We start from the raw sequence: 18809 nt of genomic DNA on the forward strand, positions 1-18809 counted from the left end.
AGCTGTTGTCCATGTTCCTTCCCCAACGCCAGGCTCATCTGGCTGCTCTCACCGTCCTCTCTTTCCCTCCTGCTTCCTGGACACCCCACGTCACTCTCTAAGGAAGCAGCAAGGAAAGCCTGAAACCAAATGAAGTTGACTGCAGGAAGGGTCATAATCCAAGAGGTTTGGGGGAGATGGGAGATTACGGATGGAGCCCCCTTCTGGTTGTGTTGAGTGTGGTGGTTTTGCCTTACTGAGAAGGTACTGCTCAATTATCTCTTAAGTGAAAAAAAGTAGGATTCCAAATAATCCAGAGGTGCAGGCAATACTGAAACAACTTATTGTGAGACATGTTAGGAAAGGGATCCTGGAGTCAATTCAGAGAACCACAAAATGTCGGCCCTGAAAAGTCTTTAAAAACGTATATTCAGGGGCTGGCACAGTGGTGCAGCAGTTAAGTTCGCACATACCACTTCTTGGCGGCCCAGGGTTCGCCAGTTCGAATCCTAGGTTTGGACATGGCACTGCTTGGCACACCATGCTGTGGTAGGCATCCCACATATAAAGTAGAGGAAGATGGGCACGGATGTTAGCTCAGGGCCAGGCTTCCTCGGCAAAAAAAGAGGAGGACTGGCAGTAGTTAGCTCAGGGCTAATCTTCCTCAAAGAAAAAAAAAAAGAATTATAAAAAAAACAACATATAGTGAAGCGGTTTCTAAAACAGGCAAATCAGAAGAACCTGATTACCTAGAGAGTAACACCTGAGTAATATCTTAGTTTTTCTTAAACGAATACATATGTGATAAAAGGCATAAAACAAACGTAAACCTTCCGTTCCAGACCCCACTCCCATTTCCCAAAAATAACCCCCATCAAGTTTCTTGTATATCCTTCCAAAATCGTTGCACACAAATACATTTATAGCCAAAAAGCAAAAACAGCAACAAAACAATCTGGGAGCACTCCTACACCCTATTCTGTATTTTGCTTTTTCAGATGTAACCAAATGTCTGGGAGTAGTATTATTGTCAGGACTCTTTGGTTGTAAGCAACAGAAACCGATCTGCTTCACCAGCATAAAGGAGTTTTATAGGAAGGATAAGGATTGAAGGGAAGATTGAAGAACCATCAGGCTTGAGAAAGAGAGGAACAAGGAAACTCCAGGAGCTCTTAGTGGGTGGAAATCCTTAGAAAGCCTTGCCCCAAACCTCCTACACTTCTTCTATCATCACTCTACTCAAGATTCAAAACCCAGAGAAGTTTAGGCTCTGATGCCCCCTCCCACTGGGGAGGTGGGAGAAGTTGAAAAGATCTTCCAGAGACCCTCTCAACTTACCTATTAGGGGGCCAAGTATTTGGATATGATACCCTGCCCTCCCAGACTGCCCACGACGAGGGAGAGGCCAGTCCACAGGAGAAATGGGATACTGTTAGGAAATGGGAACGGATGTCAGCAGCCAAAAAATGAAAAACACCCACCACTGAGATTCTGGGACGTGGAGACCTACCTCACTGCATTTAATTGCACAGTCTTCCACAATTTATTTAGCCATTCCTAATGATGGATAACTGAATTGGTTAAGAAAAAAGAGAAGAGAGGCCTCTGAGGACAAGCTAAAAAGAATAATTCTTGAGGCTGTAAATGGCCATGCCTCGCTCTCATTCAGCAACCTCACTTTGACATAAAAACCTTGTATCTTGCCTGAGCATATGGTCAATGTTCAGTAAACATGTATTCAGTTAGCGAACAATTTTGCGTTGAAGAGGACTCAACCTCTTTTTCTCGGGATCACTCTAGTGGAACGATAGCTCTAGCACTGAGAATAAGTACTCTCCTAGCACCATCTGCTGGCATTGGAAAACCCTGCCTGATTCCTGGCCTCCAAGTCCCTTTCAGCCAGGAGTATTGTTGATACCCCTGAAATTTCTCCTCTCCTCAATAATTTCAGTACCACAGAACATACCTTTTATCTGTAGACTGGGGGAGTTACAAAATATTACTTATTTTTCTTCCTTGTTTACTATCTAATGGATGTTTTACACTTTGGTGATGCTTCTGTTTTTGCCTCTTTACAAAGACACATGGTGAGATGCTGAAAGAGTGGATGAGAATGAGCCTCCCACCACTGTCTGTGACTCTGAAGACTGTGTTGTCCTTTGAGCTCTGTGCATTGTGGCACTGTCTCTGGTTGGACTAGTTACACAGCAACTACCAGAATGATGCCTTGAGCTTAGATAGTTCACAAGCCCCTGCAGGTGCCCATTGTTATGATAGGTGTTGCAGAAGATAGAGAGAATATGAGACAAATTGCCCGCCTTCAGAGCACCCAATCTAAGTAGGGAAATAAGAAGCCAAACAGTACAGGAGAAAGTCTGTAGTGAAGTCTGTTAAGTGCCGACTGTCAAATAACGACATTGCCCTGGACCTTAAGATAAATAAATATATACATATATTAAGCTAAACATTTGGCAATGCCTGGAGATATTTTTCTTTGTCACGACTGGAGTGGGGGTGCTTCTGGCATGTAGTGAGTAGAAGCCTGAGATGCTGCTAAACATCCTACAATGCACAGGACTGCAACCCATAACAAAGAATTATCTAGCCCAAAATGCCAATACTGCCAAGATTGAGAAACCTGTGCTAGACTCTTAGGAACAGTGATGCACAAGGCAGGCACGGTCCCTGCTCTCTTAGTATCACGGGGAAGTTATTTTATTGCGTGCCAAAGGAATTCAGAGAAAGGAAAGAGACTACTCTAGAGCCTTGCTAGGCAAAATGTGGTCCATAGAACCGAAGAATCGGCATCACTTTGAATTATATTAAAAATGCAAAACATCGACCCCCCAGACCCCCTCCCCTTCTTGAATAAAAATCTGCATTTTAACAAGATCCTCGGGTGACTCCTATGCACATTCATACTTGAGACGCGCTGTTCTAGAGGCTTCCAGAAAAGACGGGACTTGAGATGTTTTTCATTGTTTTATGAAGACCAGGAGAGAAGGAAGCATGTTCCAGGTGGTGAGAGCTATGACGGAAGGTTCTGAGATGGCAAGGAGGAATTTCTAGTTTTCGGTCTACCACTAATAACTAACATAGTGTTGGCTGCTTAGTCAAACACTGTGCTAAGCGCTTTATATGGAGTATCTCATACAATCCTCATAACGCTGTTAGGTAAGGACCATTACTACACCTTTTTATGGGTAAAGGGAACCAAGCTACAGACGGGTTAAATAACTTGCTCAGGGACCCACGGAGGGAGCCAGGCAGACGGAATCGGAGCTGCATGCTTTACCATCCTAAACGGTCCACAAACACCTCCACTCACACGTGAAAGCCACAACTGGAGCCCCCAGACCTCTCAACCAAGCTAGAACACGACCCGAGACTGCGTCTGTCCCTGGATGAGGGGGGCACAGCCGAGCAGAAGCCGGAAGAGCGGCGCTCACCAACGCCGGAAGTCGCAGTGCGTTGTGGGAAGCAGTTCCTTGTTTATAGTCTAGCCACCAGTATTTTGAGACTATAGCTTAAGTGAAAAGGGCTGGATTTTGAAGATGATACAGGTTCTGAAATGCTTGGAAGCAGTGCGAGGAAAGCTCTGTGCAGCTTTTGTAGGGATCAGGGTTAACAAAACCTCAGCGGTTCACTGCTGCTAAGAGGCTGCGGGCTGTCTGCGTCCGCCGGCCGTGAGCTAGATTAGACATCTCTATGGTCAAATAAACATAGAGCGGTTCCTCTCGGCCCCACGGGGTGGAGCTGCGCATGAGCGGTAGCCGCAGCAGCGGAAAGATGGCGGAGGAAGAGTGAGTGTTTGGGGCTTTGAATCTTTGGAAGTGGGGTCTTGAGCATCCAGTCCCATCCACGGTGCTCGTTCCTCGGTGGCAGAAAATAAGGGTACTTGTGAACTGGAGGCAGAGGATAGAAAAGGCTTCAGATGACAGAGGGTGGGGTGGGGAGCCGGAGGGTTGAGGGGACGGGTGGGCGGGTGGAGGGGGCCGCCATCAAGTTCGGGTTACGTCGAGGGGCGAGGATTGACTCTTATCCTGGAGAGTGCCAGATTTGGGTTCTCCCAGCCTGACTTAATATTCCGCCCGCAGGTGGGTCTGCACCCGCTGCATCCCCGCAGGATTTTAGTAGAATCATATCGCTGCTGGTGTGCTAGTGTTTATAAAAGGCTGTAGCACAGTAGCTGCTGACGTATACGAGAACCAGATGCCGGGAGGTTGAGCACTTTTTAAGGCTTTGGCGACGAGTGAATGGTACGGGTCCATTTTGAGGACTAGAGTCAGAAACCACAGGTTTCAGGGGAGTCTCAGTCCTTAGGAATTTGAAGACAGTAGTGTTTCCCGAAGCCCAGGAAATGGTTTGGAAATTCATTGAAGATTTGTTTCCTAAATCTTATCGCTGATCTCAATTTTCTGTATCAGGCAAAGAAAAAAGATCCCTTTGGTTCCAGAAAATCTCCTGAAAAAGAGGAAGGCTTATCAGGCCCTCAAAGCCACCCAGGCAAAGCAGGCGCTTCTGGAAAAGAGGAAGGTAATGGTGGGGAACCGGGAGGAAGGGGTTCGAATTGGAATTCGGTGAGTTTTATCCAGCACATGTTGAACTGGACTTGCTTTTTTTCCCCAAATCCCCCCCCCACCCCCTGTACATAGTTGTGTGTATATATATATTGGGTTTTTTTTGGTTGTGGGTCCTTGTAGCTGTGGCATGTGTGACGCCGCCTCAGCATGGCCTGATGAGCGGTGCCATGTCCACACCCAGGTTCCCAACCAGCTGAAACCCTGGGCGGCTGAAGCAGAACGCGCGAACCTAACCACTTGACCACAGGGCCAGCCCCACATTTAGCACATCTTTATCAGACACTTTTTGCAGGCAAAATTCTGCAGTAAAGTTGGTTAAGGAAAAAGTGAAATGGTGGTGGTTCTTTCAGGTTCATACCAAGTAATTTGAGAGAGCAGACATACTTGTGAACCTAGAAGAACACATACATATTTTTTTAAATGTGCCAATTTTTACTGCTTGCTAAAATGTTTTTGGAGAAAAGTACATAATTTGTAAAAAAAAAGTTGTGAAAGTATTTTGGAGGCAGAAAACAAAACAAGCTCCTGCCTGATTTGTGCTTTATGATGCCCAATACAATGCTAGGTTCCATAAAGACTTGTTGGGAAACATTGGTTGACAGCGTGTGAACTCATTTTTGCTTGTTTATTTAACAGGGACTTTGCCCGGTAGTTCCCAGGTTTTCCCAGTCCCCCTTTACTTGGGTATCTCACTTTTCCTTGTCTAAGAATAGAGGTACTTGCTCCCCTTTGCAGAACGCGGGGAAGGAAGCTCTGTCAGTAGTGATTTGTGAATCCCTGTCGTGGAAGTAAAGATGAATAGAGGCACAAAATGGTGATGATGGTCTGCCTTCTCTGTAGCAGAAGAAGGGGAAAGAGCTCAAATTTAAGCGACTGGAATGGTTCCTGCATGATTCCTGGCGGCAAAAACGTGACAGGGTGCGCCTCAGGCGACTAGAAGTGAAACCTCATGCCTTGGAAGTGCCAGATGAACATTCCTTAGCGTTTGTTGTACGCATCCAGAGGTGAGGAACTCGTGACGTTCTGTGAGGCTGGGGCACATTGTTGGTTCGGCTTTAGACCCAGTCTCTAGGGAGATGAGAAGACAGGAGGCCTTCAGCTACTAAGGCAAGTCGTGCTGGGAATTCAGGGTTGAGCACAACATAGTTCTTGTCTTGAAGGTTAAGGAAACTTACTTTAGGTAAATAGACATGAAAACGCACCAAGTGCTATGAGGGTCAAGTGCTGGATGTGAGGGGCTGAGGAGACGGGTAGCAGAGGGGTGTGCACCCTGGTGGGGACACTTTGTAAAGCAGGCCCTTGAAGCTGAGACCTGCAAATGTGATAGGAATTAACTAGTGTTGGGGGACAGCTTTCCAGGCATAGATGCAAAGAGTCTTGACGTGAGGGAGTCAAGGCGTCTTTCTAGGAGCCGAACAAAGGGCGAGTGGGTGGATGGAGCATATTTGGTGCTGGGGAGCGTGCATAAAGTGTTTCCCACATTTAGGGGCACTTTCCTTACCTGTTCCTACCTACACGTACAATTTTGCCCTTTCTTGTTTCTCCTACCCAGTCACCCAAACCAGAAGCCTGTGGGGTTTTGAGTATTTATGAGCCCTCCTACCACTGCCCCTAATCTCTTTCCTGGAGTACCACATTAGCTTTCTGACTGAGTTTCCCTGCCTCTGGTGTCACCCTCTCAGATCGGTCATACATGCTTTCCTCAGTGATTGTCAAAAAGAAATCTGATCACGTCTCCTTTACTTAGGATCCTCCGTAGCTTTAACCTCCCACGGAAGCAAGTCCAGTTTCCTTAGCTTGACACGTATCGCCCCACCTCCCACGCAGGCGCGCACACCACAGATCCAGGGACCATCTCTGTTGCTGTAGCACCTCAGGCGTTGCTCCACGTTGTGTGGAAATGATCCCTTTGCATAGCTGCTTCCTGCTCGGCTGAGCTCTGTGAGGCGCGATCTGCGTCTGCTCTGTGGGTGCCTAGTAGTGGCAGGCGTTTCGTAGGTGCTTGCTGGGCTGACATAAACTGAACAGAACCTGACTTCCTGTGTTTCAGGATTAATGGGGTGAGTTTACTGGTGCAGAGTACCATTGCAAAGCTTCGCCTGAAGAAGATTTTCAGTGGTGTCTTTGTCAGAGTGACCCCTCACACCATGAAAATGCTGCGCACAGTGGAACCTTACGTGACCTGGGGGTGAGTACAGTTTTTTGTGTCTGTCTTCACCTTAGATTGTATTTGAACGTGTTGGGAACAGCAGGGTGCACAGCATCCTGTCGTCCAGTGCTCATGTTGTTGTGTTGATGGAACGTTTTGCTGTGACCACAGTCACCAGAAATCAGCTGCCAGCCCTAAGAGCCTTGGAACATGGGCCAGGTAGAGCAGGAGGGGCAGTGCTGCTGATGCACCGTGAGCAGTACCCTGGCAGGGCTTGCTCCTTTGTAGGCTGGGGCTGAGTAAGATGGGTGGAGGAGAGAGAAATTCTCCGAGTCTTGAGGCAGAGCTGGGGCAGCGCTTGTGTAAGAGTAGTGTTCCTTCAAACATCAAAACCCAACAAAGGCTTGCATTTAATGTCAAACTCTTGCACCGTCTTGAGTAGAGGGTGACCTGAGGCCAGAGTCCTAGACTGTAAGCCAGGACTTGTTTTATTTTTCTGGGGAAATAAAATTTTTTGCCTGGTGAACATTTATATCTGTAAGTTTTCATTTCTGATGACATAGTCAGGGCCACTCTGGTTTTTCACCCCCTTCTTCGCTTGCGTATCCCCAAGCCTCCCAGCTGCACTGTGAGTGCAGGACGCTTCCTGGTGCGCAGAGGGGGTGGTTGGGAGAATGTGTCCTCAGCCAGACCACAGGCCTGAGTGGCGCTTGCAGTGGAGTGTGCCAGGAGCTGGCTAAGGCTGTACTTTACTCTGCCTCACATAGATTTCCAAATCTGAAGTCTGTCCGGGAACTCATCTTGAAACGTGGACAAGCCAGGGTCAAGAATAAAACCATCCCTCTGACGGACAACACAGTGATTGAGGAGCACCTGGGTAAGTGGTGCACGTTAGGGGTCAGTTGGGGCAGAAAGCAGGGATCTGGTGGTCTTGATGTGGGGTCCAGGTCATATTCTTTTTGGGGTCCCAAGAACCTGGCACAGTACCCAGCTCTGGCATACAGGAGCCTTGCAGTATATGCTGGGTAAATGTCGAATAAAGGAACCTGTACCTTATGTTTCTCAGGGAAGTTTGGTGTCATTTGCTTGGAAGACCTCATTCATGAAATTGCCTTCCCGGGGAAGCATTTCCAGATGATCTCAGGGTTCTTGCGCCCTTTCCAGCTCTCAGTGGCCCGTCATGCTTCCAAGAATAGAGTGGGCTTCCTCAAGGAGGTGGGCTCCCCTGGCTACCGAGGTGAACGCATCAATCAGCTCATCCGGCAGCTGAACTAAACCCAGGTGAGGCTGGGCTGACTTGATTCCTTGCCACTTAGAAATTCTTTTTGCATTTGCCAGTATTTGAGAGTAACCCTGGCATTGTGGGGAGAGAGGACACTGGTATTTAAAGTCTAATGGATGGAGACCTGCTTGGAGCAGGGAATGCCTGGTTAGGTCACAGGGCTGTGTATATCCCAAGAGTTACAGGCTAGAGAGTGTTCAGTAACAAAAAACACCCCTTCTGCATTGCTATGGTCATTTAGCTGGAAGTGGGGAGAGAATAATATTAAGAACTAATTTCAGAAGGGATTCGAAGATCTAAACCATATCTTTTGGGGAATCTCAGCTGTTTGAAATTGCTTTTTATTACTGTTTTTACTCTTAGGTGCCAAGTTGCAGTAAGTTTTTATTAATGAAGTTTGTTCTTCTTCCTCAGAATATCTGAAAGCACAATGCGTTGGAAGCGTGTGTTTTTGTTTCTTGGAATTGTTACCCAGTATCTTCAAAGAAGATTATTTCCTGCTATATCTTCAGCAACTGGAGAGGAAGGGTCAGGGAGAGGATGGCGATGGTCCTGGCAGGCGCTTCTCCTCAGAGTCCGGTTCCAAGGAAAAGTTCCTGTGTGTTTCCAGTTGGCCGCCACTGGCACCTCTGAAATCAGCAAACGACTCACGCCGTGGAGGAGGGAGTCCTGCTTTGTCACATCTTCTTTCCGGGGGCTTAATGTTGGTGAATGAATATCAGACAGCAGTGGACCAAGTCCAGGGGCATATTGAACTTGGGGGTTCCTAGGGCCTTGTTTTGGAAAGAACTTGAAATACAGTTGGAAGAGCACAAAAACACTGCTCAGTTGTCTCAGCTGCGAGTCCATGTTCTAACTTTCCAGTGATGCCTTTGCGAGCTCGCAGACTTGGCTGGCTCTAAGTGTGTCTGGTAGTTTCCTTCTGGTTTGGTCCTTTTCTCTAGCTCAGGATTTTAACCTCTTCTCATCTGTGAGAAGGGAAAGGACCCTTTCCCAGGAGAACATACGTCAACTCCCATTTTTGCTTGGAAGTTGGAGGGCGTTTGTAGACCCTTCGCAGGGAGCCCTGCACCTCATGTGAGGAAGGCGTGCGCTGTCAGCGTTGCTCAGCCAGGCTGTGACCTTGCTAGTCTCCTCTGCTTCCATGTACTGCGGAAGACCAAAGCTTACCCAAATAGCGTTTGTCCTTCATGCCAATTGGGCGTTTCCTGTTAAGAATACAGTCGTCGTTTGCCGAGCTCGTGTGCCATCTGTAACTTGGGGGGCTGCTCACCGTGTATTTCCACTGGGCTTCAGGATGGAATTTTTTGGTTTCCCTCATGATCAGTCCTCTTCTTAAAACCCAAATCAGAAAAGAGTGGACCATTTCCTTGGTTTGGCCTAGATGAAATTAGCACTATTTGGTCTTTTAGACCCCGGGCAGGCAGTTTAGTTAGACCCTTTCCTCGCATATTCTAGACTCCAGAAGCGTTACCCTCTATCCTGCTGATAATGACATAGTAGACCAACGCTAGGGCTCCTGGGGACGGTTGACCTGAAAAGGGGGTCTCATTCTGCTGTATTTGTCATCAGTGTCTACTCCTAAATGAGCCTTCCCTCTGCTCCTGTCACTCAGTCGCCTCAACTTGCCTTCTGAGGAGTTGGATGAGGGCGCACCAGGCCCAGGGTAAGACTTGTAAACACGCCTGAATTAACCATTGAGCCCCCTGGTCCCTTGAGATCAGCTTTGCTGAAGTTTTGGCTCCTGGGGCCCTCAAACATAGCTGTGAGATTAAGTCAGAGATGTAATAATACCTTAAAATGTGACAGGTTGTGACTAATTAATTAGGTTGGTTGCCTCAAGAGTTAACCTCCCAGAGATAGATGTTATAGATGAATATTTACACTGTAAAGCATTGTGAAAGCAGATTACTTTAAAATGATGTATCAAAAAGTAACGGGGGTGCCAGCCCGGTGGTGCAGCACTTAAATTCGCACCTTCTACTTTGGCGGCCTGGGGTTTGCCAGTTCGGATCCTGGTGCAGACATGGCACCGCTTGGCAAGCCATGCTGTGGCAGGCGTCCCACATATAAAGTAGAGGAAGATGGGCACAGGTGTTAGCTCAGGGCCAGTCTTCCTCAGCAAAAAGAGGAGGATTGGTGACAGATGTTAGCTCAGGGCTAATCTTCCCCCAAAATAAAAAAGTAATGGGAAAAGAACAGTTTTGAGTGTGGAAGCCCAGGGTTTATATCGCAGATGTGTCTCATACAAAATATGGGAGTATTTCCACTCTTGCCTGTAAAATGGGGCTAATACACACTAGCCTTTCTGCTTCACATGGTTGGTAAAGGAGTAATCAAAATAATAGTTTTTAACGTAGAATTCTATGTAAATAAATAGGGTATAAAAATTATGCACTTCTGCATAGTGTACCATGATAGAACATTTCCTGAACAAGTCGTGGGACTATACTTTTTCTATCTGGGAAAAGCTCCTCTTGCATTATATGTAGATTCGTGTATGCTAATGTGGGTTGTTGGTGACAGGGCATGTACCTGATATCTTCCAGGTGTAGGGGAGACTACCTAGTTTCAGGAAGCAGTGGGGCAGAGCCACATGGCCTGTTGAAAGAGACCGACTTCAGAAGGTGGTTGGAGGAGCTCTTCCTCGGCTCTGAGCCTCCAGCCCCTTGCCTGACCCAGCTGCTTCCCACAGCCATGGCTTCTAAGGTTTTTGTTGTTGGCTGTTTTGTTTTTTTTTTTTAATGCTTGGGCTTTTCTTCATTTACTGTATCCTTGAAGTCATTCTGGGCCAAGTTTTATCATCAAACCTTTTATTAACTGCTGATCTGGAGAATGGCTGTCTAAAATGGATCCTGTATTCACTTCCATAACCCCCAGAATAAGGTGAATCGGGAGACAGATAAATACTGACGTTCTCTACATTGCTAAGAAGCTGTTCCCAGTGGTTCAGACCCGGTTAGTGTGTAGCATCTTTAAAGTGAAAACATACCTGCATAGCAGATAGTCAAGGAAGTATGAGGTTTGTTTCAATTACATGAAAGGATTGAAACGGGATTTTTTAAACATTTTTAATGAAGATCATGGTCCAGAAATATGGCTACAAACCAACCCCGATGATGCTCCCAGGAGGCCTAAGTCCAGTTGAGACAGTTCAGGGCGAACGCACAAAAGATGAATAACAGAGTGGCCAGTATCCAGGGTCCGAGTTCATGCCACAGTCACGTCCTCCAGATCTCGGCTGCAAAGGACCTCGAGCTTCAGGAACCCACTGCGTGCCATTTAGGACGGAGCGGTCGCTGCCTCCGCCTGGCCCCTCCAGGAGGGTCCTCCATGCGTACCCAAGGGTCCGCGGGAGCTGTAGCCCCGGGTCTAGGGCGGGGGCGCGGGGGCCTCGGTCTTGCCCGCCGCTTCCCAGGGCTTGGGCCTCCGCGGGAGCAGAGACGCCGAGGGCTCGCCAAGGGTCGCCGCGATGTGGCGCCTCTCCAGGCCCGGGAGCTCCCGGCCCTGCTGGACCAGCTGCAGTAGCTGCGCCAGGGTCACCGCGGCCGGGGCCGACTCCGCCGGCCTGGGAGCTCGGCCCGCCCAGCGCGGAGCGCCAGGCCAGTCCGTGTCCGTCGGCGAAGCCATGTCGTGGACGCAGGCAAACACTTCCGGGTGGCATGGGTGCGGCAGGCAAACACTTCCGGGCGGCATGGGTGCAACCACTGTCGGAGGAAATGAAGGGGGGTCGCAGACCAGACCAAGCCGGCCCAGAAAGGGCGGAGCTTTGAGAATCGTGACAAGCTCCGCGCAGTAGCGCTGCACACACCCATACACAGTTTAGCCCACCCCAGAGCCTCCAACGTGGCATATGCTTTAGAAGAAACTTGAAGGCTTGCACACACTGGAACGTGCGTGCAGAGACGCTGATGCGGGCAAAAAGACGCACGTTTGCACACATGCATAGGCATTGTGCACATACCTGCTTTCCTGCACACGCAGAATTGCGCACGTACAGGGACACATGCATGGACACATGACGGGGAGATAATCTCCATCCCAGGCTCAGAAGCACCGGACAGATAATGGCTGTGGAGCCATCTCCAGTGGCCTCAGGAGAACTGGGAATAAGTGACACCACTGGAGAGCCTGGAGACTCTCTTCCCATTTCCTGCCATCCAGACTCTGCTCCTCATGTTCCCAAAGCAGGTGAGAAAAGATGAAAGCAGGCCAGGTGTGCTGCAGTCCCTCTGACTGCTTGGAAAGTCAATACCAATAATTCTCGGGTTTCCAAGTTTATCGAAAGCTAGCCTGATCTTAATCAAGGATTCAAAGTTTAATTACTATTAAGAGGACAAACTGGCATCATGTGCCTCCTGACGGGATGCACTGAGAAGGACACTGCAGATGCGGGAATACTATGTCTCTTCCATAGTCTTCCTGCCGGAAACGTTCACTCTGAATCGAGTCTTGAGGAAATAGACAAACCAAAGTGAGAGACATTCTGCAAAATGACTGGCCTGGACACTTTGTAGATGTCAATGTCATAAAAGAAAAAGAAAAAGAAAAGACTGAGAAAGTCTGTCAGTTGAAAGGAGATATGAAACATGCGAAGATTGGATCCAAGATGAGGGGGAAATCAGCTATAAAGGACGTTTTCTGCTCCACAAATGACCCTGGGGGAAATGTGAATGTGGCACGTGTATTAGATGATGGTGTTGTATCAATGTGAAATGACTTGAGTGCAGTCACTGTGCTCTGGTTATGTGGGAGATTGACCTTGTTCGTAGGAGACACATGCTGAAGCATTTAGGGGTGAAACATCATGATGACAGAGAGAAAGCAAATGTGGCAAAATTGCCCAGAATTGGTGATCTACGTGGTTTGAAACTTGTCGAAATAAAAAGTTGGAGGGAGGGAGCTTGAGAAGCTGGTCTGGAGGAAACCACGCTGAGTGTCATATAATAAAGAATTTGACTGGCCTTTGTCCCTGGTTCCTGGGAGAGAGACTGTAAATCCTTGAAATTTCCCAAGAATTAGGAGTGATACTCATGGTGGGCCCTGATAGTTTATGCCAACAAGGTGACTCATGGTGGCCTCTAAATAGCTTCAGGATTGGGGCTGGCCACACCAGAAAGACCAACCACATGATTAGAGGGCTGGGGCTTTGAGCCAGTGAGGTCCAGGAGGGGAGGGAGCTGGAGATGGAGTTCAAGCTCCAGCCAATGATCTAATCAACCATGCCTATGTAATGAAACCCCAGTAAAACTCTGGACATGAAGTCCAGTTGGCAGACATACTGATGTGTCAGGAGGGTGACAAGCCCTGATTCCACAAGGAAAGGGCCCAGAAGCTCGGCACTGCCCTATGAGTCTCTTCATTTAGCTGGTCATAGTGATCTGTGTCCTCTCTGGTAAAATTGTAATCAAAAGAATAGTACTTTCCTGAGTTCTGCGCATTGTTCTAGTGAATTATTGAGCCTGAAGGGGGTCATGGAAACCCCCCAAATTTGTATCCAGTCAGAAGTACCTGCAGCCTGGGGACCCCTCTGACCTCTGAAATCAGAGCAGTCTTGTCGGGGACCATGCCTTCTAACTTGTGGGGTCTGCACTAACTCCAGGTGGTTAGCGTGAGAATTGAATTGCAGTACAGCAATCTGCGTTTTTAACAGAATACCGAATGAAGGAAGAGCTCATCCTGCTCTGTGGCCTGCTTCAGTTTCCTGGGCAATCTGCAGTTCTCGCCCTAAGGATGCCCTCCTAACTCACCAGCTTCACTCCCTGTCTCAGATGTCCTGGCACCAGTTCCACTCCCAACATCCTAGCTGGGGCACTCTGGTTTTCTGCTCCACAATTTCCTTCTTTCCTACCTGTCAAGTGCAAAATGAAAACATCTCTATGAGGTCAAAACAAACCTTGGGTGTCCTCCCAGGCACAGTGAGGACCAAATTTGCTCAGAATTAGGGAGAGTGACATGCATGGGTTTGGGAAGTGGGGAGTTGTCTCAGTGTCATCATTTTTCTTCTCTCGCATTCTTTCCTTTTATCCTCAGCACAACTCCATGAGAGAGGCAGGATGAGCCTAGGAATCAAGGGTTGTCAGGAGGGACCACAAACACCATTGAGCCCAACGCTCTTACATACAGAGCTACCGCCCGTGGAAGGGAGGAATAGGGCCAGCCCCGGGCGGAGTGGTTAAGTTCGTGCACTCCATTTCCGCAGCCCAAGATTTTGCTGGTTCAGATCCTGGGCGCAGACATGGCACCGTCATCAAGCCATGCTGAGGCGGCATCCCACATAGCACAACCAGAAGGACCTACAACTAGAATATACAGCTATGTACTGGAAGTTGAAGAAGAAGAAAAAAAAGAAGACTGGCAACAGATGTTAGCTCAGCTGCCAATCTTGCAAAAAAAAAGAGAAAGAAAGAAAGGGAGGAACAGGGCTGGGGTTGGAACCTGGGCCTGCTGACTCCTAACCCAGTGTTCTCTCCCCATCCCAGGCTGCCTTTCCTTTGAGGGCACAGAGACCCCAGCCCTGTGGGTAGCCATTCTGAGCCTGCGCACTGTCATGGATGTGCATGCAGAAGGCAGGGAGGCAAAAGAAGGAAAAGTGAATAAGCCCACAGGCAGGGGCAAAGAGATTTCCAGTCCAGGCACGCCCACAGCCTCTCCCTGCATCAGCTAGGACCCCAGGAGGCCACGAGGTCATTGCGGCAGGGGGTGGCAAGGCCAGATATCAATCTCTAAGTGTAGAGATAGGCTCCAAACACCCCTAAGCTCATTTATAACTCATTAGACATCTTTCATCCATGATTTTAAAAAATTCTATCTCATTGAAAATTCCCTCTCTCTCATTATTTCAAACTCAATTTATCCTTCAAAGGCTTCTCCTCAATGGGCCCACCTCTTCCATCATTGCCTTCAGAATTAACTGATCCTTTTTCTGCGCTTCCACCGTCCCTTGCTCATCTCACTATCCACATGTTGTCTCTTAGATTAGACTGTGAGTCCTACTCATCCATATGCCCATGTGCCTAGACCAGCACCTGCAGAGACCTAATGGTGCTCAGAAATGTTAACTAAATGACTGACTGACTGACTGAATCTATTGTTATAAACTCAAGGAGAAAAGATCGATTTCAACTCAAAGCAAGCGTCGTTTGAGAGCCCACCTCACGCTGTGCACAATGCCAAATGCTTGGCATACAGATCTCCATCCTCAAGGGGCTCACCGCATACAGGGGAAAAGTCACAGAGCTATGTTATTGTGATAATTATGATATACACATATCCTATAATTTATTGCATAAATAATGTAGCATGTGCCTGGTGCAGTAACAACATTACGTGCCAATTGAAATCAGCAGCCCACACATTATACTGGTTTTGAAACGTATTTGATCTTACCAGCACACACGGGCGTAAGCTGCTCTTATGGTCAGCTTGTCAGCCTGCAGGGCTGGCCCAAGCCCGACTCTGGAGCCAGACTGAGCCTGGGTCCTAATCCCACCTCCGGCACTTACGAGCTGTGGGACTTGAAGCAAGTTGTTTCACTTGTCTGTGCGACAGATTTCTTTCTTTTTTTTTTTTAAAGATTTTATTTTTTTCCTTTTTCTCCCCAGAGCCCCCCGGTACATAGTTGTATATTCTTCGTTGTGGGTCCTTCTAGTTGTGGCATGTGGGACGCTGCCTCAGCATGGTTTGATGAGCAGTGCCATGTCCGCACCCAGGATTTGAACCAACGAAACACTGGGCCGCCTGCAGTGGAGCGCGCAAACTTAACCACGTGGCCACGGGGCGAGCCCCATGTGCGACAGATTTCTATCTGTGAATCGGGAGCAATGCTAGTGCCTGCTTCACAGGATTGTCCGACAGATTAACTAGGATAATGAATGATGTTCAATGAAGGCAGTTATTAATGCTCTTATCAGATGGGTGGTTTTGCTGGTTCTCTTCTGTTGGCCCCTCCAGGTCCTCTCTCCACCCTTGTCCACCCAGCCTCCTGGACACTGACATCTACAGACACCTGCAATAGGCTCCCTCGCCCTCTAGCTTTTGGGTTTGGCCAAGAGGGGTGGGGGTGAGGGGGGTCCAGCAGAAGAAAGGAGGGGAAGGAGGTCAGGGTATGGATTCTCCTGTTTCCCTCCCCACAGGATCAGCACTGGCCGCAGGGTCCCTCCACACGGCTTTCTGGCTTTGCGGCCCTGCTGTTGCTGCCTCCCCTCACTCCTCCAGGCCTGTTAATAGTCCCAGGCACTGCACTGCCGCTTGGGATTTCCCTTCACGCTTCCCTCTGTAAATAGTCCTCTTATTAAGTTCTCCTCAAGTTCCCCAGTATAAGTGTGTCATCTATTTCCCGCCCATACTCACCAATACAGGAACTGGTTCCAAGAGCAGCCTCAGACAGGATACTGGAATTGATCATAAACTCAAGAAGTACAGGGGAAGCCTCCTTGCAGAGTGAGGGGGCAATGCACCCAGGGAATCCACTGCACGCAAAGATATCATCATTACTCAAATTATCATTGGGGGTGGCATGGGATGAAGTGTAGGGTACTCCATTGCTGGGGAGAGGAGATGGGAGATGAAATGGCCGTGGCTCTTCTTTACTATGGATGGAGTCATTTGGCTTCTGATGACTACAGGGAACACGCACAAGGGAAAGGAGAGCTAGAAGTTATCGCTGTCTGGTGGGGAATGTGAGTGAGCAATCAGGTCACCTTGATGGCAGCTTGAAGGAGTCCCTCATCTCCTACAGGCAGAGAGGGCTGATGCAGCTGAGGACTGGCCCCGGGATGTCATTGTAAGGGTTGCCACAGTGTGGCGCTCATTAAATACTCAACCCTTTACATCTCTTATGTTAAGATAAGGGTATTGATGGGGAAGGGTGGGACCCTGAGATGGGATAGGGACATTTGGGCAGGCACAGATGAGGCTGAGAACTTTGAGCCCCCAAATCCTCTTGTCTGTGGAGACAACCTTCTCTTACAGTGCTCCTATGTCCTAGGACATCAGCCTCTGAGCCCTTCCCACCTCCATCCCTCTTGGCCCCAGGCCCTACATGAGTTACATCCCACACAGCCTGGGTGGAGAAGCACAAGGCCCACGCTAAGAGGAGAATGCCCAGAAGGAAAGAGTTACAGGCTTTGCCAAACTGCCTTGGTGGGAGCCATGGGAGCATGTGTGGAGAGGGTTCTAAGGGAAATAGACCCAGGAGGGTGGAATGTAAGGCTCAGTTTGGCCAAACTCATCGCCATGGATGCTTATCCAGGATTTGGGATTTAATGTGTTGGCTCAAGCACCTGGGAGAGGCATTAATACTCTGCTAGGATGGTTCGTTAAAGCCTGGACTTAATGGTAGCCTACAGTTAATACTTTGAAATGCCAGAACTTCCCTGGGGAAGTAGAGGAAGGAATCGGAACTCTCAGAAAGATGGGAATGCTGGTTGGATTTATTATGTGAAACTTGCTTACCCATTCCTAGCCATATATTTTAAGGGGGTCTGGAAAACACTCCTCTTACCAAGGCACTAAGAAAGCCTTCGTAAGGGCCACCAGCATTCTTGACTTGCTCTGATGGCTGTCCTCTCTAGAGGAGATGCTAGTGAGGGATGCTGGATAGATCAATGGAACTGGATTCCCTGATCTCAGTGAGATAATGGTGTCCTGGCAGAATAAAGGATTGTGTAACAGCCAAAGGCAAAGTAGCTACAATGACCCTCGATAAGAATGGTCATCAGGTGGACAAGGTAACAGTCCTGTGGTCCATGGTCAGCCTCTTTCCCCAGGCATTCCAGGGCTTGCTCAGTGGACCCATGGTGGAAGAAATGGAAGCTATGCTCTGGCTCAGTGATACAGTCTTCTCCTCTCCAAGGCTAATCCGACAGTGGCCAGTGCTGAGTGTCCATCCTACTTACAGCTCAATGCTGAGTCCCTAATTGAGCATCGTTCTCACTTCATTGTAGGTTGATTTGACTGGGCCCTCCTAGCATGGAAGGGATGTACTTTATCCTCATGAGAACAGACACACATTCCAAGTATGAATTCACTTTCCCTGCCTACAGTGCTTCTGTCAACACCATCATTCCTGGACTTACAAAACATCTTATCCATCACCATGGCGCTCCACATAACATCCCCAGCCAGGGCACACATTTACAGCCAAGGAAATGTACAAATGACCTTATACCTAAGGAATTTACTGGCCTTACCACATGCCCCATGACCCAGAAGCAGCTAGCATGGTGGATAGCATGGCCAGCTGAAGGCTCGGTTGGAGCAGAACTGAGAAACTATGCCTGCGAGGTGGAGGTGCGATCCTACAGGTGCGGTGTCTTCTTTAAGCCATAACCAGAATCATATGTAATGAAGTAGGTGCAGCAGCAGTCTCCTCACTATTATACCTGAAGTCTATAACCTACTGGAAGAATTTTTGCTACCCATTCCCATAACCTTGGATTCAAGGAGTCTGGCAATCCTAGTATCCGAGGGAGAAACACCTGCACTGTGGAACAATCACAGTGCTGACAACTGGGAGGCTCGGAGGGTCCCTGGCCATTTCGATTTCTCATGCTATTGAACCAACAGGCAGAGAAAGGGGTCTCTGTAACGTCTGGGTTGATTTTTCCCAAAGACCAGAGAAAATTAGGTTGCTACTGCATAGTTGAGATAGGGGCTAGATCTGGAAGCCAGGGGATTCACTGAAGTGCCTCTTAAGAATCCTCTGCCCAGTAGTCCTGGTTAACAGAAAACTTCAGCAACCCAACAAAGTCAAGACCACCAAGGACTCAGACCCTATAGGAATAAAGGTTTGAGTGACCCACAGGTAAAGAAT

The 18809-nt window shown here is 48.4% G+C and overlaps 1 protein-coding gene across 2 annotated transcripts; it reads left to right on the forward strand.

Annotated features, from left to right (window-relative positions):
* Positions 1-3429: 3429 nt before the first annotated feature.
* RPL7L1 (ribosomal protein L7 like 1) lies at positions 3430-9230 on the forward strand. Of its 2 annotated transcripts, none has more exons than XM_008515813.2 (7): positions 3430-3782; positions 4407-4515; positions 5403-5566; positions 6613-6750; positions 7479-7588; positions 7778-7992; positions 8408-9230. In XM_008515813.2, the coding sequence occupies exons 1-6, from the start codon at positions 3742-3744 to the stop codon at positions 7984-7986; spliced, it is 771 nt and encodes a 256-aa protein (XP_008514035.1). In that variant the 5' UTR covers positions 3430-3741; the 3' UTR covers positions 7987-7992; positions 8408-9230. The 2 variants fall into 2 exon arrangements, with proteins under 2 accessions (XP_008514035.1, XP_008514036.1); XM_008515814.2 differs by having other exon boundaries at positions 3443-3782; positions 5406-5566.
* The last annotated feature ends 9579 nt before the right edge of the window (positions 9231-18809 follow it).

This window comes from Equus przewalskii, chromosome 19 (assembly GCF_037783145.1).
Source record: "Equus przewalskii isolate Varuska chromosome 19, EquPr2, whole genome shotgun sequence".
Taxonomy (NCBI): domain Eukaryota; kingdom Metazoa; phylum Chordata; class Mammalia; order Perissodactyla; family Equidae; genus Equus; species Equus przewalskii.

What these genes read in the sequence shown, in the direction of transcription:
- RPL7L1 (XM_008515813.2), top strand. Translation starts at nt 3,742, where the DNA reads ATGAGCGGTAGCCGCAGCAGCGGAAAGATGGCGGAGGAAGA. An exon ending in GGAAAGATGGCGGAGGAAGA is followed by an intron (nt 3,783 to 4,406) that starts GTGAGTGTTTGG and finishes TTTCTGTATCAG; the next exon opens with GCAAAGAAAAAAGATCCCTT. An exon ending in AGTGATTGAGGAGCACCTGG is followed by an intron (nt 7,589 to 7,777) that starts GTAAGTGGTGCA and finishes TATGTTTCTCAG; the next exon opens with GGAAGTTTGGTGTCATTTGC.